This window comes from Stylophora pistillata, chromosome 5 (assembly GCF_964205215.1).
Source record: "Stylophora pistillata chromosome 5, jaStyPist1.2, whole genome shotgun sequence".
Classification (NCBI taxonomy): Eukaryota; Metazoa; Cnidaria; class Anthozoa; order Scleractinia; family Pocilloporidae; genus Stylophora; species Stylophora pistillata.
The window spans coordinates 16,095,680-16,122,334 of NC_142523.1; the positions used below are offsets into that span (position 1 = coordinate 16,095,680).

Sequence of the window (26,655 nt, forward strand, 5' to 3'; positions counted from 1 at the left end):
TAAATCATTTTATAGTCTAACATATGATTCATCACTTGCTCTCAAGATACATTTTATTTTTACTCGTAATTCGTCTTCTTATTAGATAATTATTCCTAGTTTGATTGATAGTTATGTTAGAATTCAACCGTACATTGCTTGTTAGAATTTTTTAAATAGAGGGCCACAGGTTTATTAGTTACTTCAACTATTCCGTGACACCCTCTCTAAATTAACTAAAGTGTATTATTATTATTATTATTATTATTATTATTATTATTAGAAGTTTGCGCCAGTGATCAATATTCGGGAAGTTGTGCGGTTCAATATGGCTGACAGTACAAGTCAACATACGAGTTTCAACAAACAGAATGCAATGGAAACCTTCAAAGCGCCAACAAGATCGGCGTCTGGTGTGACTGGGGTAGTGGTGATGGATCAATGATGATGATTGGTGGAGGAGGAGAGGAATGTGATCGTGCAAATCAAGGGATTGAAATCACAGAAACTGACGAAGCTTCTTTTGTTGAAGAGGGATACAAGGCGACCGAATATGACTCTGGTTTTAGTGTTCACTCAAAAAACGCTCCATCCCAGTCCTATTCGTTCAACTTATGGATACGTTAAAAATGATCAGGTCTTAATTTTTCAAACTTAGTTTAGAACTGAAGAACTTTATAGAGGATGATAGTATTCATTTAATGTCACATTGTGATCCAAGTTAGATGAGTATTTTGAAATGGTCAGTAATGGCGCATCTCTTTCCTCTCAGAGCAAAGACAAAATAATTTGTTCAGCCCCCCAGCCGCAACGCTCTAATCTTTTAACAACTTTGGATCTTTACTGGCAACAATTTAATTGCCATAAATTAGAACTTTTCGAGAAAATCAAATTCAGTAGAATTAATTTAAGTGACTCACAACTCATCTTCTCAAGGAGATATGAAGTATTCAGTGCTTATTGTTTAGTGACGTCAGATCTAAAACATGCAATAGATCATTAGTATTTTAATCGGTGTTTTGATAAGAAAATTGCCAAAACTTAGTTGAGAACTACATGTTTAATTGAATGAGCACAACTGTTGTTTTTAAGCTTTTATCTTGTCCAAAAGCGACAAGTCTCTTTTGCCACTCAGGAAAAAGGAAAATTTCTTCGCAGTTTGCATCAGAGCGGACATATTACTTACCAATAGTGATTGGGTCTCCTAACAGACTCAGAGAAATTCAGTGACCAGGGTCTAATGCCTGACCTCTTTCCTCATTTTTTAATTTTGCCGGTTGAAGCACCTAGCTATCGATACAAATAGCTTCATATTCACGTGTGTCGCACTTAACCTGCTCGACCTAACTCCTCACAAACTGTATCCGCTCTCCACTATCTTACAGCATCAGCGGCGACAGACAAAATACATCAAATGAATTTCTCAAATGTGATTGGATAACAGCCTTCGCAGGTGTAAATTAGGAACGCGTAGTAACCAAACACCGACAAACAAACACACAAACAAACACCAACAAACATCAAACACCTACGTTCCACTTAACTTTGGTTATGTTATAATAAATGTTAGGTCACTTTTTCTTGTTTAAGAGGAAATGTGGCCAAAAATCGAACATTTTCAAAATATGGTGGCAACAGCCGAAAAATCGATTCGGCTCATATTCTCAAGTTAGCTAGGCCTTAAGCCTTGGTCAAACGGCGCATGATAGTCGATGATAGTTGATTCTCTTCAAACTATCATCAACTATCACCAACTATCATTCGCATGGTCAAACAGCCAAAAAAGTTCGTGATAGTTGATAGGGACCTTAAGGAGGCTCGAAAGGGTTTTCAACAATTAACAGCAAGCGCCAATCAGTAAAAGATATCAGGACTGTCAAACTTATCATCAGGATAATAACTCGACATATGCATAACACTATGTTAGGGCAATCTTTTAAGGGGGTTCGTCAGGCATTATCTGTTGCCATGGCAACAGTACAGTAGTGCTAAAAGACCCTCTAAAAATCAGTTTTTGAAAGATATCTCAAAAACCAAGTCGGTGACCTAGTTTTTTTTTTCAAATTTCTTAAACGTCATCACATTCTCTACCTGTATACACGATATAAAAAAAAAATACCGAGTAGAACTTGAATTATTTAGGAAAATGCTGTTTTAAAATGTAAAAAAATTTCCACAAGACAAATTTTTTTAAAATTTTCTTCAGGAATGCGTAATGATGTAAATAATTTGTATACAAAAAATCAGGGTAGGTCACCGAACTAATTTTCGAGATATTAGTTCATCAACTTAGCAAGGTTTATTTCCGGTTTTTCCAATTCTAGCTCACACTTTTATATCCGGTCACGCGTTTTTAACTATACCGCTGACTCACAGGCTCATTTTCGCGAGGACGAGTTCGTGTCCGCGCGATTAATCGATGGATGCCCTCAAAGCGGAAAAAATCGTTCATCCTGAAGATGGATTCACATTGTTTTGTAATTTTACACCTACCTGAAAAATAAGTCATCATTTGAGACTCAGACTACTTACTGTTATGACAGTTGGAAATGAACTCCGGAGAGAATTCTCTCTAGCGGAATTCGATATATGATGACAAGTTGATTTTGCAGATGGCGCCAATGCCAGTACTCCATTGAGGCCGGTAATGTTGAGTTTCTCGTACACTGATTGTAGTGTAACATGAGACAAACCAGCATCTGCCAGCTTCTGGACCATGTTTGTCGAAAGATTAAGCTTTCCATCGAACGTCTGGATGGTATCTTGTCGTTGTTCCGAGAAGATGGCTTAATCGAAGGCCTTATTCAGCGATGCACATGCATTTACCATGATTGACCGATATAATTATTGTTCATGTGCAATTTGAAGTGGAGGAGTGAAAATAATTTGTAGTGAAAAGAATTTACTTTAACGTCTTCCAGATTGTCATGAGTGTCAAACTCAGTGGAAATTAGGGTTTCGTATACGTCAGTAATTTGTTTGTCGTCGCAGATTTCGCGAATTTCTAAAATTTGCGAGGTACTAGAGGTATGAACAAGACTTGGCTTCATTTTTCTTTTTTTTCTCTTTGCCACTGCTATAACCGTGAACTTTCATTATTCCATTTTAAATGGAAAACAAAAAAAATTTTGCAATCCTTTCATAACAAATGCGAGTTTGCCTTTTCGCAGTTGTAATTTACAGTTTATGGAGGGAAATATCAATCTTTCTCACAAGTTTAAGATGAATATTTTATTTTAATTTTACCGTCTGTAGTTGAATTAGAATTAATTTAAAGTCTCATCTACATTTTTACGATCCCTTGTTTACTGAAAATTATGTTTATTTTTATAGCAACATTTCCAGTTCTCCATTTCTGTTCATAAAACTGTCGATGTTTACAATCCTGGATCCAACAATGATTTCATTTTCCTTTTCATCTTCCAGTGAGTTGTGTAGGAAAGTTCTCGGTCATTTCATTTTATTAGGAGTCAAATACAATGCGAAACAAATCGTAGCACTCAGAGGTATCCACTTAAATTTCTCGCGGAACAAAGTAAGACCTACCGAATGCACTCGACACGACTTTATTGATGGGGTGTCGACTTCACCATCCTCCTTTAGCTTGTTAAATAAAAATTTTTTGACCACTTTCGGCAAGAACCCTGCCATCCGAACATTTTCTACCTGCTTTCAAAAAGTAAACTTTCCATTTTTGTTTCTCAAATAACCACTTCCGCTGGAAACAATAGAGCTAGAGGTACCCGGCAATTTTGAAACGCTCATGGCGGCCATGTTTGTTTACAACTCGCCCGCGGATCTGATCGCGCGCGCCATCGCTTATTTCTCTCGCGAGTAATAAGCTTGCGTGTATCTTGGAATCCATTCTCTCCGCGGTCAAAAAAACCCTTTCGAGCCTCCTTAAGCATCGACGACGTTGGAAGTCACGGACGTTCGCCGGAAGTGAATTATCAGCTGTCGTTAGCTGTTGCTATGGATACACCGTCCGTCCCTGATGAAAGGTCACGTCGACAACGCAGGATCGCTTAGTTTGACGTCCTGGAGAAAACGTAGAAATACAGGTGGATTTGAGATTAAAACTGCCGTACTTCGAAGATGATTTGATGTCATTCACTCCGACAACCTCATTAAATTTTCTCGGCTGTTGTACTTGTAGTCATGTCAAGCTTGCAAGTTCCCTGTGAAGGAGGAAATTACGCTGGACCAAGCAGATCCTCGAGGTTAGTTGTCATGCGGCTTAATTTTTTTTGGACGAAAGTCTCTGAGGTCTCACGAGTAACTTAGCGTAATGCATACTTTGAGAAAAAAAATTCTTAGCCTTAGGTCAAAGTTAACTTCGCCACAACAAATAAATGGAAAAATTCGTCCGTTAGTTTTATGCAACAAACAGTCGGCAGTTCCTATTTTGTTTATCTTTTTTGTCCGGCCCGGCTCAAAAAGCGACATCTAGCTATACGAATGTACACACTTTTTTCTATAGTAATCTTTGTTAAACGAATATCTGAGGTTAGTAGAAGAATATAGATAGCCGTGATACCGCCCAAATTGGTTTGAAACTAAAATGTGTGTTGCATCTAATAAACTTAATCTTACACGTAAAGCATATTATTTAAGCTTAAGTAATAGAGCACTTTTTCCGTGTTTATATAGCCTCATCTAAACACGAGGTTGGTTGGGAGAATTCAAGACAGTTAGCAACTGTGGTGGTTATATACAGGCCATGCCATTTGTTGGCTGACTGGTAGAATACATATTATTTACTTTACTGACGTACTACTATCCTCTGTATAGAGCATTTAAGTTAGCCAAAACTCGCTTGGAAAGGAAGGATTTTCAGCTTGGGAATGAAAAATATAAATTTTACCAAAATTAGAGAGCACGCTCGAAAACTGCAAGTAATGTTTAATTGGGGGACTTAATTTACATATCCTACAGAGAAGTTTAACACTGCATTTTTTAATCACTTCAGATCAACTGGGCATGATGTTCATGTAAGCTAACGGGATACTTGTATAAGTTGTCTTTTAAAGACTGAAATGTCATGCATTGTTTTAAAACAGTGGTGAAATGGAATGGAGTGAAGAGAAAGACATTCTCCTGTGCCACGAAGTCTTGCAGGCTGAGCCGTACAGGGCTAAAGAGAAGACTGTGGGCAGGGCACAGGCATGGGAGAAAATTGCCAACATTCTAAACAAAAGAGCAGAGTTTAAAGTTAACAAGAGGTCTGTAAGAGATCATTATATGGTCTTGGTGGAAAAATTAAAAAAAAAAGACTTCACAAGAATTAAAAGCCAGTGGCATCAGTCCTGAGCCAACCAAGCTGGACAGGCTACTTGAAGAAATCATAGAGAGAGCTGAGGCCTGTGATCAGTCAAGAGATGAGGAGGATGACAAAGCAAGAGAGAAAAAACAGAGAGAACAAGAGCAAGCTAAGGATATCAGGCTCAAAGCCATGGAGTCATTGAGTGAAACAAAGAAACAGTCACTTTCAGATGGGGATGGTGAAAATCAAAACAAGGCCAAAAAGAGGCGATCCAATGGAACTGAAATGGTGGCCTATTTGAGGGAGCGGGCTACTGAAGAGAATAGACTAAAAGAAAGAGATATAGAAATAAGATCTGTGCAGTTGGAGAAAGAGGCTGAGAGGCAACAATTGCTTGACAAGCAGCATAACAGCCTGATGCAACTGCTGTTACAACAGCAGCAGCAGCAACAACAACAACAACAACAGTTCCAACAACAACAACAGTTCCAACAACAACAACAGCAACAGTTGCTACAAATGCAAACCTACATGGCTCAACAGCAACAACAGCAGTATAAGATGCCTCTGGCAATATTAGAGAAGAAAAATTGAAATAAGCACACTGCCTCCTTCCCTGGCCCAGAAAAGAACATCAATGCTTGCTTCAATTAAGCTTGTGAAAATGTTTATAGTGAACTGAGAAGGGTCCCTCTTGAATGAGCACCCTACCGTTTTAACCCAACTTTGGAATAAGTACCCTGGGCACCACTTCTTTGAAGATTTACAATATTGTTGGATATATTTCGAGCTACTCTTTTAAAGTGTATATGACATGAAATTTTTTTTTTCTTTTCTGCTAGTTCGATATATAGAACAAACGGTTCGAGAGTTAAAAATCGTTGAAAATAATTATAAACACATAGTTTTCGTTAAACTACGCGCTAAGTTGGCTTAAAATTTGTCCCCTCGAACGCGCGGCCAAAAGGTCACGTGAACTTAACCTGTGACGTCAGGTTGTTTGACTCTCATTAGACCACTTTCATAAATGGCTGCCGGATCAAAATTCTTTTGTTTACATATAAATTTGCCAGGGTGGCCTCGTTCTCCAGTACAAAATTCAAAAGAATACATTATCTCAAGCGAGGCCACTCGGGCAAATTTAATATTAATCCGGCAGCCATTTATGAAAGTGGTCTATGGCGGAAAAGAAGAGGCCAGTACGGAAAGGTGGACGTTATTGTGTGGCTGGGGCGCCCAACAATAGAAGCTGTACGAATACCAGCTACACACGGGGTATTTCGATGCACCAGTTTCCTGTAAATCCAACAGTGAGAGCCCAATGGGTGAAATTCGTGCAGCGGCACCGAGTTGATTTCGGCGAACCTGTTGCCAAACATGCCTCGTTGTGTTCGGCTCACTTTGAGAAAAGTTGTTACGAGGGCAGCTTGGCATTTTCGCTGGACGGTATGACGCAAGTAAAACGGAACAAAGTTCTTATCAAGGGCTCTGTTCCAACAAGACATGCAGTTCTACCAGAAGGTCCTGAAGTTCTGACAGATCGCAAAAGGCGACAGGTAAGCGTTTTCTCGTGATCTCCGATCATTAACATTAACATGTGTAAGCTTTTGTGATGTAAATAACCTATTCTGTGGTGAGTTTATAAAATTTTTGGAAGCATTGTGTAAAATGTCCGTATCTAATTGCGGTTTTGCCGTGCTGAAAGCAAACTGAACTGCCAAAACCTATACCTTAGTGAATCATCATCATGTTCACTGGAGTTTTGAGTATTGATTTATACAAGCTTTGTGATCGTTTCGAATCCTATATATAATCTTAGCAAAAGCAAGGGTGTCTTGTGCTCGATATATTTTATCAACCAGGATATTTTATGTTTTTGCTGCAGCTAAGGCGTGATGCCTTTGCAGAGTTTCATGAGTTGGAGGCGAAGAAAAAGAAGGTTGATGAGGCCAGGGAAGAATCAATGAGTCACCTTGTAGATGATCATGATGATGATACAAATGAAGAGAATCCGTTCAACATCGCACGGAGGATATCTTCTACATGTTTTTTCCATGGTAAAAGCATGCGAAACAAACAAACAAACAAACAAACTAAAAATGCACTAACATAATTAAATAAATTTATTTATTTTACAGAAGCAGAGCAGGCTAAAGTACAGATGTCTATCAGTGACAATACCCCAAGCAGCAGTCAACCCACTTCAAGACGACCTTACAATTGCTCAATATGCCTAAAACCATTGCAAAGTCACAAAAGCCCTTGCAAAAAATAAAGTGACCAAACTTTTGTCACAGGAAGGTTTTCTGCATAGTACAATTTTCCTTTTTACTTCAAATTTTCCATGCCTGCATTGTACTGTACTCATCAACTTACAATATTTGCATTGTACCTACAACAAGGTGAAATTTTAAATGTAGTCAAACTCGTGTGCATGTAGAACCTACGCTGTTTCTGGTTCACAGTCCATACATTACCAAACAATAGAACAAGAAACAACCACCCATAACAATCAATTTGAAAATTGTTGTTTACCGAGACACAAAACAATGTATGTGAAATTAGTGTAGAAGAATCACGTCATAGTTTTGATGATGTGTACTATGCTACTCTTTGTCATGAGCAGCAGCAAAACCTCTGGTATTTTGTGACTGGTATTTTGTTCTGATATTATGGTAAACACAGGCTGGTAGTGGTCTTCTGTTATCCCAGCCCATGTAGCCACAAAGCCACCTCGTGGTCCATCAGTATGCAACAGCTCTAATGAACCTAGAGTAAAAGCACAATGAAAATTATATGGGAAGGTGTGTAAGAATGCCCTACATTACTACAGGACCCTGCCTTTCACCTCCCCATGACACACACATTGAAATAAAAAAATATTTATGTTTACGAATTGATAATGAACTGCAGAGCATTTCTCAAGCTTACATTTTCAAACAAGCTACTTTGCAAGCAATCTTATTAGTTCCTGTTTTATGTTAGGTGAGTGCATGAGATAAAAGTCCAAGTAAATGCCAAATCTAACTTGGTCAACTTTTATAGCTTGAGATGCCTTAATTTACCCTGATTTATCTGAAGCTTAATGCTTTATGCCCACCCAAGTGATTATGCTAGTTTAAACATTGTATGTTTTTATTTCTGTTTTTTACTAAAAATGTACTGACTCGTTTTCTGACATTCCACCTCGGCGACGGTAAGTCCCTCCATCCTGGTTTCTCAACAAGGGAGCCACTTGGAGAAGAACTGCGCGGTTCGTAATCGCATCGTAGTCCTCGTGTTGTGTGATGCATTTTATCCGTTCAATGGAACCATCAAAAACCATCTTTGCAGATGAATTTGTTACCTCTCTGCAACATCGAAACTCCAGGGCACCAACTAACGTCCCGGTATTACATTGCTCGCAGCGACACCTGAAGAAGACAGCAAAAATGAATTGTTGTCTAACAAAGATTTGCTATAAGTATATATACAAGGAATTTTAAAGGACCAGTTTTACTAACCAGGAATCTACGTCTACAGTTCTCTCGTATCTAGCCTCCAGAGTTGACGGGGTAAGTCCATCAACATCGGTTTCTTCGCTCGAAACGCCAGTTTCTTCGTCGTTCTCGTCCGCGCGCGGCTCATCTTGATATGGAGCTATCACACCAGTGATAACTCCCCATTCCTCTTCAGAACTGTCGCTTATTCCACAATCCATACTCTCTATAGAGTCAGACGACTCAATACTCTCGGAATCGCTGGACATTTCGAAGCGTGAAACGATAGAATTAAGCGAGTAATCACAGCGTGTTACAAGGAAACACTGATATTTGTTGACCTTGCCAATCAAAGGATCAAACAACCTGACGTCACGATTCCAATTCTCGCCCCAGTCTCCGGGAACAATTTTACACATAAATTTAGCATGTTTCGGGGGCTAAAAATCGACCAAAAAATTTGTTTCATTCATTTTAAAATCTCAAACCGTTTATTATACACATGGAACTAGCTATCAACGAAAAAAAAAATTTCGTGTCATATACACTTTAAAAATTTGGTTTTTTTAACTATGATTGTATTGGCCCCAACTAAAGCAACAGGCCAGTACGTATTAACTTCATTGATAAAAAAAATCACCATCTACTTCAGTTGGAGTTTGTTAGTGTGACTAAATTGACTGCTTACATATTTGTTATGCTTAACATATCTTTTATTGTTGTGATGTCTTCTTGCTTTCTGTATTACATTTTATATAATTTGTTGATGACACAATTTATTTATACCAGCATATACATTATAATTACTTATCCTCAAAAGGTATATTACAGCTGAGAAATTAATGCCATGTATAGAACTTTAAAATTTACATGACTTGCTATAATATCAAACTGGGCACATTACTTTGAAATAAAATTTTGATTAAAAACTCTATAAACTTTGCCATACAGTGTAAATGAGCATTTAAACACAAGCCCTTATTTTTTATTTTTGTACAGAAGATTAAGTGATTAAACAACCACAGTCCCCACAGTTATCATGTTATTTTTTAAAACTTGTAAGTGCATAAAAAGCAAATTGATATTAGTTTTTTATGTATCTGTCCTGTTATTGGCAATGTATTTCATCAAAGCAGCTGTGGATCCACATGAGCTACTTTGACAATTTTATGATGAAATTCATGATCAATTACAGGATAGAGGCATTTAAAATTGAGGTCAATTTGCTAATTCACCCATTCTTTGGAGTAAGTGTCAACCCCCACACATGTAAGAACAATGATCTATACACGCTCCCTTGATTCCGTTTTTACTCTTCAAAAGGGTGTCAAACCCCTTCCAGAACAAAGTGAGGAAAAAGGCTTGGTACCCTTTTCGGGGAGAAAAGCAGACTCAAGGGTGTGCTACAGACCATTGTTCTTACATGTGTGTCATCAAACAATCAGGTTATAACTTCAGGCAAAATATTCTTTAAGGGAGGGTGGCTCAATGTCAAAGAATGTAGCAGTGGTGTTTCCATACATGCATGTTACTGCATTTCGTAATAATGCACTAACCACATAGTGTTTGCCAACAGCACTTAACCCGATTTTAAGATTTTTCTTGAAATCAAGGAATTTAAATGATGCCACAATGTCACCAAAAATCCACTCCACAGATATTCGCACAGAGCTCATGGACTTATTGAATTGCTCCATGGGAGCAGTGAGTGGAGCTTCTTTAAATGGTTGCTGTAGGTGGAGCCTCAGTGGATATGCTGGGTCGCCATAATTGCACATGGCCTCGCCAGTGACAGGACTGAATGCATTTCTCTCCAAATCGTCCAGTAGCCCAGAGTCTTTAAGCATTGCTGCATCATGTTTTTTACCTTCTGTGTGAGTTTAAAACAACAAAATGGCTCAATCAGTCAATCAATCAATCAATCAATCAATCTATCTATCTTCTCCATCAATCAAAGATTTAACACATACATTTCATTTGAACCCCTGTAAAGGGGATACTTAATTACTGGCTGCGAGTAAAAGTTAATCAGACTAGTGTAATTCAAGCGTGCATAAGACTCCTAGTATTTACTGTACTGCAATAGCCAGCAAGATCGCAAGCACTACTCGCAGTTTGGCATGGAGTCTTGTAGCAGTACGATAAAAATGACGATAATTTTTCACGTACCTACGGGTCCGTACAGGTGAGCGATGAGTCCATTTGGCAATGACACTGACTGGAATTTTAAAGCATGTACACGCTTGTGGCCATTGTAAACTATGTTTTGGTTTTGGCCTGGCCTACAAATAGGCCGCACTGTGCCATCGACAAATCCAAAGCAGTTGGACAGTGCTGCCCCTTTGTCAGCTATGGCATCAGCGTACACTCGCAGTTTGTCTCTGCTGAAGAGTTGGTCATTCCGCTTTGTTATCTTGGCGTGATTATGGTCGAAAATCCACTTCTCAAAACGTGTCGTGATCATGCTTATCTCTGGCACTGCCCGTCCAAATCTGGATCATGTCACCCAAACGACACGGGTATGCTAATCGTTTTAGCAACATGCACAGTCTCTCTACGCGGTTGGCCTTTGTTCGTTGGTGGCAGCACAGACTCGCAGGCAATCCAAGGGCATCAGCAAGTCTGACAATGTCCATTTTTCTTACTCGAAACTCATTAAAGCACTCTTTTTCGTCCATAGAGTCGAGATCAAAACGATCGTAGTCGGCGTGAGGAAATGATAGATTTCTGGAGAAACTAGCGTCATACAGCAATAAAAATTCTTCTTCGGAAATAAAATGATGACTCCATGCTAGAGAGAGCATTTCTCGAGCTTCCTTTAAACTAGACATCGTCAAGATCGAGACCACAGAAAGGATGCGTTTACACTTTCACGGTCGACCAACTACGTCTGTAAGTTAGCGTAATTGTTTTGCTTAACGCAATCATGTCACGAACTCTGGTGGCGACAACGTCGTTCCCAGGTTCCCCCTCCTGCAAACGATCGAACGTCCGTGACACCCAAAGTCATCGATCCCTGATGATAGTTCACCGGCAGTCGCGCGAGCAAAGTCACGCGAGCAGCTAGTTCCAGGCTCTTTCCGCGTAAGATGTGAACACTAACATGGCTTCGCGTGAGACAAACAAACTTGTTGAAGTATGAATTTACGACGAAAGAGGGCGGCAGCTTGCCTAACAGTAATCGATTTGTTGGAGGAATGTACGTCTATTAGACGTAATATCAGGTTATTACTCCATCTCGCCACTGAACGTTTAGTGAAACGCTGTTTTTTCGGCGGTGTCTCTTCGAATTCCTGCGAGTTGACGCTTTCTCCAGATTCTTGGTTTTAAATATTTTCTTTCTCATTATTATTATCTTGGGTATAAAAACGAATTTCTGAAGCTGAAGCTGAGCCTCGCGAGGAGCTTTTGGCGACCATATTAAACGAGTCCGCCGATTCTCGGGGAAAACAGCTGACCAAAAACTATCATGAACTATCATACGCGTGGTCAAACGAGAAAAACTATCATCGACTATCATGAAGAATTTGAACAAACGCAAAATTAATGATAGTTTGTGATAGTCGATGATAGCGCACGATGGTTGGTGGTCAAACGGAAGCGCGCGCTTCAACTATCATCGACTGTTTAAGAATTGGTTCATGCTTTAGCGTGCACTATCGAGTTATGGAGCACGCGGGAAGTTTCGAGAGCACGAAAGAAGCGTAAGAGTTGCCCGAGGCGATAGCCGAGGGCAACTCTAGCTTCTTGAGTGCTCTCGAAACTTCCCACGTGCTCCATAACTCGATAGTGCACAGCTGAAAGCATGAACCAATTGTTTTAGAACATAGCCGGTGGAATTGTGCATCAAATGCGACGCGAAAAACGGACAACAATATCAGTTGAAGCGAATCGTGACGGCGCTGATGCCGAGTCTCCTTTTCCTTTGTTTTTCTCTTTTTCTGCCTCATTTAAGAACTCTAGCCCATGTGAAAAGGTCGAAACATTGTCTTCGTTTTCGGACTAGCAGGCCGAGTTTCTGTTTGTATCCATTATTGTCGCGAAATGTATTATTTTTCCCCGCACTAGCAATGGTCGCTCGCGCGAAAAAAAAAATTCTGGCGAAGTCGGATTTGCTGACGCTATCAGCGTGTACTATCGGGATTTTGAGCACGCTTAAGTATAATGAATTTGATTGCGCGACTCTGCTAGCTATGTTCTAACATTAACTATCATCGACTATCATGCGCCGTTTGACCAGGGCTTTATGGTGAAACAAAGCACTGCATACTTCGTTGGCTGAATATCGATTTATTTTCGAGAAAATCGACAAAAGCTGAATTTCGTCCAAATGCCGCTTTTGAAGCTCAAAATTGCAGACGAATCTCGGAGCGTCGCGCCACGAATTGAAAACACTTGGACCGATAAAAACTACTAAATCTTGAAAAAACATCAAATACATAATTTGACAGCAATTTGAGCAATTCTTGATCATTTATTTACACAACGTAATTGAATTTATCCGACCCTCTTCTAACAAGATTAAAAATAGGTCAAAAGTAACATGTTATTTAACTATGTGCTATACAAAATAATCGACTGAAAAGCTGGCTTTTGGAAGGCGAAGTGTGGTTCTTCTCGATCTCCAAAGGATTTTTTGGGGAAATGATTCAGTGCGATTTAATCAAATTCTAAAGTTGGATAAAGTGAGCCGATTTGACGATGCCGTCAGATATTCGAAAATGTACACATTCACACGCAAACTCGATTGTTTCGCACTTTACATCCACTCTACAGCTTATTTAATATCATATCATCTTACCGTCCATATTGCTGTACCACAAAAGTGGATTACAGTCCTGAAATTGATGCATTGTTCCCATAATAGCATTATAACTTGGCAGGATAGTCAATAGCTCCTGATAATGATTGTTTACAAAGCGTATCTCAGGGTTTTTCTCTTTCCATTTGGTTGAAAAGGAGGCTGTAGTTACTTCACGTGGGAGATCTTTGTTTAAATATAAGTCTTTAACTAAACCGCGAACCAAATGTTGGCGAAATGTTCCTAGTTCACAAACATGTTTCTCGTGTGCGGAATAACGCTAATTAATTCAAAATTAGGGTCCACAGAAATCGACAACTCGTGAAGCACGTGGCTACAGGAACTAAGGTCGAGTGTTACATAAAGGAAACAGGAGCAAACAATTATTTAACTCCGATCTTTATTGAGTTCATATTTTTATTTTGTAAGGCATGGGTCGCACTTGGCAAAGTTTGGTGTGAATGTGGTCACTTTGGTGTAAAAATCTGTCATCGGGGCACATTGCCTAATGCGACCCTAACTTTTTCGGTTCGCAAAAACTTTGAAAACCGGCCAAAACATCAAAGACGCCGTAGTGCTCGGTTGGGGCAGGCAGATTTCGGAAAACTCGGGCTAAACAATAGCTATCACGGCGGTAACTGTCATCGCTTGTCAGTAAACAGCAAAGGACTCGACTGGTCGCGGAACTGACCAGGCATATGGCGCTCGAAGTAATATTCGCTGACGTCGATTTCTCGCTCTCATCATAGCGGCAGTCAAAACAGTTAAACAGGCGTTAACCCATCTTTCATAGATCATACGAAAGACAAAAAAGTGCTCGTGATTTAACTGAATAAGAAGAATAAGCATCACCTGTTGATTTGTAGAGTTGACCAAAGGCAAGAGTACTAAGCGGCAAGCAAAGCGCACTTGAATTCTACAACACAACTGCCATGTTTATTTCACCTGGTGGTCTCTCGTTACATAAGATAATTTATTCTGACGACCAGATGAGATAGCCAATCAACATCCCTTCTTCTGGGAGAAAGAAAAGAAAGCTTAACATTTTTGGAGTGTCAATAAAACAGTTACAACGTCGACGAAACTATGATATGAGTAAGAGGCACTGTTTATAAGTCAACATGCCTGTAATGAAATCATGGTCAATTAGAAACCAGTGTCAATTACTTAATTATATAGTCATTAAAACGAACAGGAGGATTTATGGATCGCCGCGGTCTATTTACTGCAAGGCTGTTGGGCTGAGCATTTTGCGTGTTGCTTGCATTGTTGTCACTGTTATTTGCCACTTCACCAGGTAAAGATTTGGTAGACGCCGTCTGTTCTTTTGGTGCTGTTTGGTTGGAAGAGTGAGGGACATGAGATGGGGAAGTGTCTCGAGTCTTGAGGTTTACTTGTGTGGGTCTAAGGTGAACTCTATTTCGTCGATATGTGCTTCCATCAGGTCTTTTGACCTCATAGGTGCTTGGGCCTAGTATGTTGGAGACTTCACCAAATTTCCAATCTCTTCCTTCCAAGTGTTGAAAGAATATGTGCTGTCCTACGTCCAGTTCAGGGAGACTCTGCGCTTTCCTATCATGGCTTTTCTTGACGGCGTCTTTGCGCGCTTGACGCCTTACCTCAATGGGATCATTGCTCGGATGCTTGTTGAATGAGGGTACGAGTGAGCGCGTCTTACGTTTGAACATGAGTTCAGCAGGGCTAAGACCAACGTCCTGTCGCGGGGTGTTGCGGTGCTCCAATAGAGCTTCAAGCGGATCACTACCTTCTTTGTGAGTCTTGATCAGCAGTTTTTTCATGGATTTCACGGCTGCTTCAGCTTTTCCATTTGCCTGCTGGTGCATGGGTGATGAAGTCACGTGGATGATGTGCCAGGCTTTAGCAAACAAATCGAATTCAGAGCTGGAGAACTGTGGGCCACCGTCCGATACAATCATTCTGGGGATTCCGTATCGAGCGAAGTGACTCTTGACTAGGTTAATTACATGTGTGCTTGTTTGAGTACTGAGGAGATCAACCTCGATAAATGTAGAATAGTAATCAACAGTTACTAGGTAGTACTTATCCGCAATTTGGAAAATGTCAAGTCCAATCTTTTGCCAGGGTTTGTCACCCTCCTTGTGTTGCTTGAGAGGCTCACGTTGATTCTTTGGCTTCATTTCTTGGCAGGCTTCACATGAGTCAGCCAATTGCTTTATGTCGCTCGCCATTCCGGGCCAGAATACAGAACTTCGTGCTCGTCGGAGCATACTGTCAGCACCAAGGTGAGAGCTATGTAGCTTCTTCCTTATTCTTGACCTCAAAGATTGAGGGATGACTATTGCTTCGCCTTTAAGGAGTACGCCATCAGCTGCAGATAGAGTGTCACGGATGTCAAAATAGGGCAATGCTGAGGGAGGGACGTTGCGTTTTCCATCTGGCCATCCGTTCATCACTAGTTCCATTACATCTTGTAGACCATTGTCTTTCTTCATTGCTTCCTGTATTTCTTCCAGGTGAGCATCAGGAATGTTACCGAATATGTTGACGTTCATGATTCGGGCACGGTTGTCGTGACTGTGACCATTGGAGTTGAGGTGAGCTCTACTTAATGTGTCAGCTAGATGAAGTTCAGATCCCTTCACAAACACAAAGTTGACATCATAGCGATTGTAGTGCATCATCAAGTCTTGAGGACGTTCAGGGGCTGTGCTCAGGGGTTTGCGGAGTATTGCTGACAGGGGTTTGTGGTCATTCTCTACTGTCACTGCCCGACCATAAGTGTACTGATCGAAACGCTCTAGTCCGTACAGCACGGCTAAAGCTTCCTTCTCAATCTGAGCCCAATTCCTCTCCGATATCGTCAGTGCACGTGAAGCATACTCAATAGGACGTCCGTCTTGAAGAAGTACTGCACCTATGCCATGCTGGCTGCTGTCGACTTGGATTACAATTTCCTTTGAAGGATCAAAATAAGCCAAGCATGCAGATTCAGACAGCTTTTCCTTGAGAGTGCCGAATGCTTCTTCGCATTCTTTGGACCATGCAAATGAGGCATTTTTGCGAGTTAACTTTCTCAGTGGTTCGAGCGTATCTGCAAGATTTGGAATGAATCTGGATACGTATTGAGCCATGCCACAAAAACGTCTTACGCCTTCTACGTCACTGGGAGCAGGCATATCAACTATGGCCTTAACTTTAGCTTTGTCCACTTCTATGCCATTGCTAGTGATCTTGTGACCATGGAACGTAATATCTTTGAGTCCAGTTTTTTGCTTATCTTCATTGAGTGTAATGTTCCTTTCTTTACATCTTTGTATACACTTCGAGAGATTCTGGTTGTTGTCAGCGAGTGCTTCGGATTCAGTTGCACCACAACCAACGATGATAATGTCATCAACAATATTGAAGACACCATTTAAGTCTTCCAGGGCTTCATCAATTTTCCGTTGAAAGATTTCACTTGATACTTTTAGACCAAACGGTAACCTCTTCCATCGATATCTACCAAATGGGGTTATCATTGTAGTGAGTTTACTTGATTGTTCATCAAGTCGAACATGCCAATAAGCCTCTTTGACGTCAAGTTTGCTGAAGACTTTGGCGTTCTTGAGCTTAGGGAGTACGTCATCCAACACAGGTAGTCGGTAGTGCTCACGTTGAAGTGCACTGTTCAGAGGTTGAGGATCTATGCAGATCCGGAGCTTACCGTTGTTTTTGTGCACGATAGCCATTTGACTGACCCATTCAGTCGGTTCAGTAACTGGTTCCAATACGCCTTTGCTTACCAGCCGATCCAGTTCCTGTTTGACATCATTTTCAATGGCTAATGGTACTTTACGACATGGGAGTACTCTGGGGGGTACAGACTCATTCACCCTCAGAGATGCCACTCCCAGGTCACCCAGTGGAGGAGTAGACACTTTTGAAATGAAGGCATTACAGTTGATGGTTATAAAACCAAGTTCCTGTATAGTATTCAGGCCAAGAAGATTAGTAAAGCCGTTAGGAACTACAATGAATTTGACTTCATGTTGAGTGTTGTCACTTGGATTAGTGGTAGTTAAAGAAGTTTCACCCAGAGGTTTGAGATTGGTCTTGTTCCACATGTTGAGAAGAATGTTTGTTGGAGATACTTGCTGCCTTCCAACATGTTTTTGGCAAATTGTATTTACGTCAGCAGCACTGTCCAGTTGGAATTTCACGATATGGTCATTGATAGAGAGATTTGCTGTGACTCCAGTTTCCTCATCATTAATGGCGAAAAGCCGTTTGTCATCAAAGTCATTATTAGGGTCATTATGATCATCCGATTGAGACGCAACAGCATGTACTTTCTTCGAACATTGGAATTGAAATGGTTCAGGCCTTTGCAATTATCGCATGTCTTACCCCAAGCTGGGCATTTTTCTCGTTTTCGTTCATGTTTGTATCCACAATATTTACAATCAAACTGTAAATTGTCATCACCTGCCTTCGACACGCTGCTCTTGTTGGATCTGGTTCTCCTGTCTTGCAGTTTTGGGTTGGATTTCCTGGAGACTTTGTTCAGATTAGATGGAGTTGAATGTGAGGCGCTTCCGATGTTGTTTTTAAGCTCCTTTACTTGTTTATTTGATTGCTCGAAAGCTCTGCATATTTTCAGGGTTTTGTCGAGTGTGAGGTTGTCTTCTCTCAATAGAAGCTCTTTTAGTTTTCCAGTCACCGTGAAGACGATTTTGTCTCTCAGCATCCTATCCTTTTCAAGAAAGTTGCATGCGGTGATTCTTGTTTGTAGCTCAGTGAAGAATTTGTCAAAGGGCTCTTGATACTCGATGTTCCAGAACCGATGTGATTCCATCACCTCGTTGTCTCGTGGGTTGCAGTATTTTTCGAGTGCTTCGAAGACTTTTTCGGGGTCATCTTTATCTCCTTCCTCGTTCCACGTGAAATTATCGTATACTTCGAGGACATCATTTCCAGCACAATTCAAGATGATTGCTGTTTGGATTTGTTTTTCCTTCGCCGTCGCTCCAGAAGCGGCTAAATACACTTCGACTTGTCGTCGCCATCGTTTGAAGTTTTCTGAGATATTTCCAGAATTTATGTCGAGTTGGGGCGGTAGACGAAAATTCCCTGTCGCCATGATTGAATTTTACAATCCCGTAGCTGCCACCATGTTGATTTGTAGAGTTGACCAAAGGCAAGAGTACAAAGCGGCAAGCAAAGCGCACTTGAATTCTACAACACAACTGCCATGTTTATTTCACCTCGTGGTCTCTCGTTACATAAGATAATTTATTCTGACGACCAGATGAGATAGCCAATCAACATCACCGTGATTTTTATTAACAATGCTTCAACGGGACGCATTTTTTAACGTTTGTTTTCCTTTTTCAGCTCACTGCACTCTCCCCATAACACGTCGATAAACGTGTCTGGTTTATCAAAGTGTCATTACTAACATTTTTTTCACCTAGTGCGACCCTGATAGTTGAAACCAAAAGTTTGCTCTCCGGTTGCGGTTTCAAATTTCCTGTGGTTATTTGCCGGCAAAGTTGAAAACTTTGCCCAAGTGCGACCCATACCTAAATTATTCTTTAGGTTCATAAAGCTCATTTTAGGACAAAAAGAACGAAAGATAAACCTAGTTCGGTGATTGAAACCTCTGCTTGCTACAATACTACTGTATTTTACTGTTGATAAGTTTTCAACTTCCCTGCACTCTTACTAAATTTTCTTCAGTTGACGGTATGTAATATTCAAAATGAGTTACAGTCAAACTTACCAAATGAAATTTAGAGGGGTGTTTTTGTCGTTAATCACTGAAACCACACTAAGTATCTATAGAAACACTTGGTGCTTACTTTATGTAAGAAGGAACCGCTCGAGATGACAATTGCCTCGAGTAGAGGTATGGATCTTAATCGTATTTTTTTCCTCTTCCTCACTATGTAACCTCTATTGATTGTTTGATTAATTACAGAAATTACCTTGAAACTGGAATTTTCGTTTACTAATAAAATGAATTGCAGAGAAAAGATGTGAACTCTGCAACAGCATTGCGTGTCGTTCTCCTCATAAGGATATCTGCTGCTCGTTCAAAACTATAGTAAAGTACACTGTGACTTCGACAGACTTCTTGCCTGTTCAAGGCGGATTGAGAGCAATTCCGCTAGTCTCGCTTTTTCCGGGCCAAAAGACGAAGTTGACCTAGTTCTTAGCCGAGCAGCCATATTCTCTCCTCCTGCTGACATACATTCCATGACAATTTGTCCCTCGCTTAGTGCAAAGCTTGGTTTGGGGTGAACGAGAGGCTCTAGTTCGGAGGCGCAGAGTTCCTTCTGATATTTCAAACCATGCTCAATAATACATCGCCATATGATACATTGATTGGCTTTGAACTTCTATTAGAAGTAGTCATTCACTTCTTAAATTCATTATCTTGGAAGGAAGGATTTAAGGAGATAGGCACAACGCTTGTTTGTTTACTTTCTTTTTTCTGGTTAAATCTAGATGTCAATCTTTTCCCGATGGGCGTGAACATTCTGGTCTGACCAGACAACAGGCTTATGCAGGCTTATGTTAAATTTTTCATTACGCATCAGCCACCGCTCCATAATATTTCGCCATATAATGCATTGATGGCTTTGGACCCGACCATATTTGATGGGGATAGATCACTACTTGGCTACTTTCTTGGGCAAGAATACTAAATAACTAACTAGTTGAGTTGATTTTTCAAAGCCACTGTTTCCAAAATGCAAGTATTTGATGTAGGTATACCGACTCGCACTCGAGTCTACTGTGTCAGCTGGTGCAATGATTACTCGAAGCGTTTCTTGAGTTCCGAGATACACAGAAGTGGTTTTATATCCAGATGTGAGCTTTTTTTGGACTGCTGCCGGGAAAAGGTGGGTGTGAAAAATGTGACCGTGCAACCTGGGTCGCAGTCTTACTACCGGCACGAGTAACTTAACAAGGCACAATAGCCTCTGGGATGCGTAGCAAGATTCTCCTGTGCCAGCCAGAAACCGTCACATTAATTTCCCTTTTCTGATTGGACGACGTTAAACGATGACCAGTTCAAAATATCTAACGAGGGTGGGGAACCATTGGCGTTTAGTGACCCCTCAACTATTTACCTACCAGACTCAGGTCGTGTGTCTTGACGCTCACCGGAAGCAACTTACATTTTCGCCCATTGTTCGCATCTCCTTCATCAATTGCATCAAAAGTAAACAGGTCACCCGGAAACATAAATAGGGTGAGCCAGGCTTTTGATGAAAGCATAGGAAATATCGCTGCACTTTCCCATGCGCACTTCTCGCAGACAAGCGACGAATAGCTAGGCCTTGTCACGGCGCCATCTTTACGGGTAGGCAAAGCGGTCAGAAATTACAGTGTTTGCATGGGAGTCCCATGGCAAATAACTTTTCCCAAAATCGAATTTTACGCAATTTATGAATCGCAACGTTAAAACACTGAGCAGAAGATTGTATTTACCAAGTTTGAAGAATTTAGGTTGGATAGAAGATGCTCAATTAATTTTTCTAATTTTCCATACATTTGTCTGTAATTTTCCGCGCAGCCCCTGCCAAAATTTCCGCGCCACCCTGCGAAAATTTCGATCTGTGCATTCAAAGTCTTTCAACCGATCAGCCGGGATTGCAATATTTGAATACTAAACAATCTGTTTCCCTGTTCGAAATGAAATGAAAAACTTTATTTAAGTGTCTATGTTTTTAGCTATAAGCTAATGGGGGACACTAAAAATAATTTAAAAGTCACTTACATTTACATATGTAGATGATAGTTATTTACAGTAGATAATTAAATAGATTATTAACGTTATTTAGTTTAGTTTTAAATTTCAACGAGAGTTGAAAGGTCGACTTTTCTTATGTTCTTCTTGAACGAATTTAGAGTTTCTATCTTTCTTAGGTGTCTTGGTAACTTCGACCAGATGAGAGGTCCCATATATTTAATAGAATTCCTACCAAATCTTACAGTTTCGAATCTTGGCAGTTCAAAGTCACTGTTCCGTAAATTATATTGAGTGTTCTTTATATTAAATAAGTCAGAAATATTCTCAGGTACGAGACTGTGCTTAACTTTAAACATCAAAGTGGCAATGTCTTGTAGGCGCCGATTGTTCAACGTCGGTAGTTTGGCGCGACTTAGCAGTTCTTGATAGGACGCGAACAATGCCGTTCATTGGCGGACGCGAACAATGGGCGAAAATGTAAGTTGCTTCCGGTGAGCGTCAAGACACACTATGCTGACTATGGTGACTATGGTGGGTAAACAGTTGAGGGGTCACTAAACGCCAATGGTTCCCCACCCTCGTTACATATTTTGAATTGGTCCTCGTTTAACGTCGTCCAATCAGAAAAGGGAAATTAACGTGACAGTTTCTGGCTGGCACATGAGAATCTTGCTACGAATCCCAGACGCTAAAATACTGTGGGATTTTGATTTTCTTCGAGGGCTAGTTCCGGTCCGCTTAGATGGATTTTCGATTGGAAGGTACGAGGAGAATCGTGCATCTTTTGACCTTAATGCTGCGAAGTTTGAAAGCGGAACGATGCGATTTTCGGGGTCAAAATCGCTCGGGCGCTTGAACCCTTTCAAAACAACGCTTCCACTCTTGTCTTTCTTTAATGCATTACATTAACGACGAAATCAGACTTAATCAAAATCGCTCAAAAAAAACATTTTTGAAGCAAAAGGACGACCATGCACCACAGGTAAAGTAATTCAACGTTTATTTATCAATGATTTATGTACATAGTCAGCAATATATCACTCTAGGTGAGGCAAACGGTAAATCTGGTACATTCACTATAAAACAACGGTCAGCTACACAAACAGATTGTATGGGCCCCCTGTGGTCAGACACAGTGGTTGTGAAGAAGTTACTGGAGGACAGTGTAGGCGACCAGCAGGAATTCATCAAAGAGGCTAGAATGCTTCATAGCCTTCAGCATCAAAACGTTGTTTCATTCAAAGCATTCTGCCGTTGTTTCATTCAAAGCATCCTACTCTACTCGTTTCTCAGTAGCTGGAAGCTTTTATATAAAACAGGCGAAATCAAATCATCAGTTGTTTTCCTTTTCTAGAGTTGGTGCGAAAATATGGAATGGCATCCCCCCTGAAATTCGTAAGCTAAAGAAAGCACCTTTTAAACGTGAGCTAACTCACTTGCTTTTGAAAATTCTTGAAATTGAGGAGATGAATGTTGACTTGCGCTACCTTGACCTTTCTAGCTTATATTTGTATTTCAACTGATTAGCTTTCTCTTTGACCTGTTAAAAACTCTCTTGTGTGACTGGCTCAGTTAAAACCTTTAACATGATTATTACTACTATTATTTATTATTTATTTTTATTTGCTCATTTATTTATTTCATTGTTGCGTGTGTGTGCGTGCGTGTGTGTGTGTGTGTGTGAGAGCCTATACAGTGTCTGTTTAGGTAGCCCGCCTAGAATAGCTTTGCTAACTGCGGGCTACAAAAGCCTTTATTTCTTTCATTTTAAAAAAATAAAGCCAATGTTGTTGTTTTTGTTGTTGCCAAAGGCCTTGTGCTATCATGCTGGAATATGTATGTTTTGATTTTTCGCCGTTCGGTGACGACATCGATAAAAAAGTGCATAGCCTTCGAGAATTTCTGGGTTTCGTGGATAAACAAAATGCATTGGAAAGCTTTAATGATTGTAGATTCGTCGCTAAGATTGCCAAAGATGTGGCCAGTGGCTTGCGTTACCTCCAAGGACATTACTGACATTGTGCATAGAGACATGAAAACTGCTAATGTGTTGGTGAATAACCAACATTATAGCCACATTACAAGCGAAGAAGATCTCTCCAAAGAACTGCAGGAAAACCCCATCATGTGCAAATCAACCGACTTTGGGGAAAATCTGATAGATTACTAGTAGCCAGTGGTGTACCGCAAGGGAGTGTACTAGGAGCATTATCATTTAGCATTTATGTAAACGACCTTCCAAACATCTGTTAGAATTGTTCAACTCAATGCTATGTGGACGACACAAAACTTCTATTATCCTATAGTGCGAATGATTCTGCCAAACCTCTAGAAAGAGTGAACTCTGATCTACAACGTATACGCGATTGGTGTTTTCGACAATCGCTTAATGCTTAATCCTGAGAAGACTAAACTGATGGTCTTTGGCAGCCGAAGAATGTCTCTTAAAGTTCCAGACTTTAAGTTGTCCCTGCTCGGAAAGGAAATCATCCCAGCTCAAACAGTCAAGGATCTTGGTGTTATTTTCGATCCAACACTATCCTTTGATAATCATATCTCTGCGACTTTCTCATCTTGCATGTCGAAACTATCCCAACTAAGTCGCATTAAATTCGCCTTTAACAAAGATCTGCTTGAAACTATAATTAACGCCCTCGTTTTCAGAAAGATGTACTACTGTTCGTCAGTATGGTCGTCCACATCAGCTTGTAATGTTCATAAGCTACAATATGTTCAAAATTTTGCTGCCCGAATTATTTGCAATGTAAAGAAGTACGATCATATTTCTTCCACATTAGGGAATCTACGCTTGTTACCGGTAAAAACAATCCTGTACTATCGTGACGCTACCTTATCATTCAAGTGTAAAACGGGCTAGCTAGGTCCCATTTTGACTACTGGGACCTAGCTATGCCAATCTTTTACTAGGTTTTGTCGAACACCAATTTTTCAGCCAATACAACGGCTCCAAACCTGAACCCTACGGTCGCTACGTCGACGACTGTATCGGCGCCACCTCCTCTACCAGAGAGGAGCTCACTTAATTTATAACCGCAGTCAATTCTTTTCACCCGGCTCTGAAATATACCTGGGAAATTTCTGACAATTCATTATCCTTTTTAGACATCAAAGTTTCAATTGAAGGCAACGGTTTATGCACTAGTGTGTATTACAAACCTACAGACTCGCATAATTACTTGTTGTATTCGTCTTCGCCGCATCCATCTCATGTTAAGAATTCCATTCCTTTTTCTCAGTTTCTAAGACTTCGTCGTTTATGTAGGGATCACTCTGATTTCCAACACAAATCAGAGTCAATGTGCCAGTTTTTCGATAAACGTGGTTACCCTGATTCTGTCGTTCAAGCGGGTTACCACTGCACCCAACTTATTGATCGACATTCAGCACTACAAACGTCACAAAAGGAAGATTCCGACCGCATTCCATTCACTCTCACATTTCACCCTCATAACCACTCAGTTAAATCCATCATTCTTAAAACCTTTCAATTACTTTAAAACGATCCAGAGACAAGCACTATCTTTTCGCAGCCTCCGCTTATTTCATTCAAACGCGACAAAAACATAGGCAATTTTTTGGTCAGAAGTTCTTTTCAGACTAATGATCAACCAGGCACTTTTAAATGCGCTCGTGCACGATGCAAAACGTGTCCTTTCATTCACAAAACTGATAAAATATCGGGACCCAAACGATCCATTAAGATCACCGATCACTTCACGTGCACCTCCGCCAATGTAATCTATTGCATAACTTGAACTTATTGCAAAAAGATTTGCATCGGCGAAACAGGCGGAAGACTAGGTGACCGATTCCAAGAACACCTTCGCGACGTGGAAAGGAATGACAAGGACACATCGAAACCAGTAGCTAGACATGTTAATTTACCTAACCATTCTAAGCAACACATGGCAATCTGCGGTCTTTCCTTACACTTAGGTAGCACGGAAAGCCGGAAAACTCTTGAACAAAAGCTCATCTTTCAAACCGGCAGTCTAAATCCCACAGGTATCAACGAACGCTTTTCATTCCACTAATTTATTCGTGTTTTTCTCGTTGCCATGTTCCCACCAATCACGTAACTCCTTTTTCTGCCTTTAAAAGCACACACAATCCACAATTCCCCCATTCGCTCCGACGAAGGGCTAACGCTCGAAACGTCAGCTTTTATAATCGTAACGGTGGCCAAGTTACCATTTCAACTTTTTAATATATTCAAATTATTTCGTTACCCCCACCGACGCAGCCCCAAACAGTTTCTTTAGAAACTATCAGCCTTTATTCACTTTCATAAATGGCTGCCGGATTAATATTCTCTTGTTTAAGTTTAAATTAGCCCTTCTGGCCTCGCTTGAGATAATGTATTCTTTTGAATTTTGTACTGGAGAACGAGGCCAGAAGGGCTAATTTAAAATTAAACAAAAGAATATTAATGCAGCAGCCATTTATGAAAGTGGTCTATAAATCGTGCCAACCACTAATCACTGATCGTTGATAAAACAATTATGATAACTTTTAAGTTAAAACTATTGATGAGCATAATTATTGTTATCATCACTAGAAGTTTCAAGAAAATTTTGTGTTCTAACTTCTCGGAATTAAGTTAGATTTTTAAATAAAAGCGGGTTAACTATAGAATATATTTAATTCCCTACTGTACCAGCCAGATCTGTGATTATCAATCTGTTAAATTCATTGTTTTCGAAGCACTTGGGACTGCTCTATATATTTAACTAGAAGGCAGTCATAGGCCATTGCAATAGTTTTCGATAAAACGACCACCAGCCCCTTCTGGTGAGCACTGGCTACAAACAAAATGTCGCCAAATTTTAATGCGCATACGTTAGCGTGAAATTATATCTAGGAAGAAGTGAAAATAGAGCACTTTTCGCTAAAATGCGCTTCAGGTCTCCAGGAATACCACACTTTACATCCGAAGGCTTTCCCGCTTTTGTCCTCCCACATTTTTAGAATTACAACACGGTTATCTGTGATATTAATAACGAGCTAGGTCAAACTAACTTAATCACCTATAGCTATTTCCTCATTCAGACACATTATTGTTTCAGTTAAAAAGATACTTGGTAAGACACGTCTGCAATGTGCACCTGATGATCAAAACACATTCATGAACGGAGTTTAAGGATTAAAACTATGATCTCGCTTCAGAGTGAATCTAACGCACGGCGTTTAAAACGTTTAAGAATTGATGCAGACTACGTGAAACTGTCCAAAGACCAAACTAAGATCATGTCACACAGTATATCAAATGTCTCTTCCTTCTTAATATGTCACGTTTGATAAGAAGTGGAAACTTAACCTCGTGGCCCAGATGTTGAGAGTAGTTTCTCTAAACTTATGGGGATTATTTGTCAATACGTGCTTGACC

General features: G+C 40.2%; 2 protein-coding genes and 2 pseudogenes across 3 annotated transcripts; 2 read left to right on the forward strand and 2 right to left on the reverse strand.

The window, feature by feature from the left end:
- Nucleotides 1–4,137: 4,137 nt before the first annotated feature.
- LOC148730533 (uncharacterized) lies at nucleotides 4,138–5,915 on the forward strand (annotated as a pseudogene).
- A 377-nt stretch (nucleotides 5,916–6,292) lies between these two features.
- On the forward strand, nucleotides 6,293–7,517 carry LOC148730534 (uncharacterized). The gene is made up of 3 exons (XM_088761813.1): nucleotides 6,293–6,798; nucleotides 7,128–7,299; nucleotides 7,381–7,517. Exons 1-3 carry the CDS (start codon nucleotides 6,421–6,423, stop codon nucleotides 7,515–7,517), a joined length of 687 nt encoding a protein of 228 aa, XP_088617939.1. The 5' UTR covers nucleotides 6,293–6,420.
- On the reverse strand, nucleotides 7,343–9,039 carry LOC148730535 (uncharacterized). The gene is made up of 3 exons (XM_088761310.1): nucleotides 8,746–9,039; nucleotides 8,410–8,655; nucleotides 7,343–8,011 (listed from the first exon to the last, which is right to left on the reverse strand). Exons 1-3 carry the CDS (start codon nucleotides 8,988–8,990, stop codon nucleotides 7,987–7,989), a joined length of 516 nt encoding a protein of 171 aa, XP_088617436.1. The 5' UTR covers nucleotides 8,991–9,039; the 3' UTR covers nucleotides 7,343–7,986.
- A 373-nt stretch (nucleotides 9,040–9,412) lies between these two features.
- Nucleotides 9,413–11,569, reverse strand: LOC148730536 (uncharacterized; annotated as a pseudogene). Its single transcript, XR_016001776.1, has 2 exons — nucleotides 10,891–11,569; nucleotides 9,413–10,591 (listed from the first exon to the last, which is right to left on the reverse strand). The product of XR_016001776.1 is annotated as an uncharacterized LOC148730536 (transcript).
- Between the last annotated feature and the right edge of the window lie 15,086 nt (nucleotides 11,570–26,655).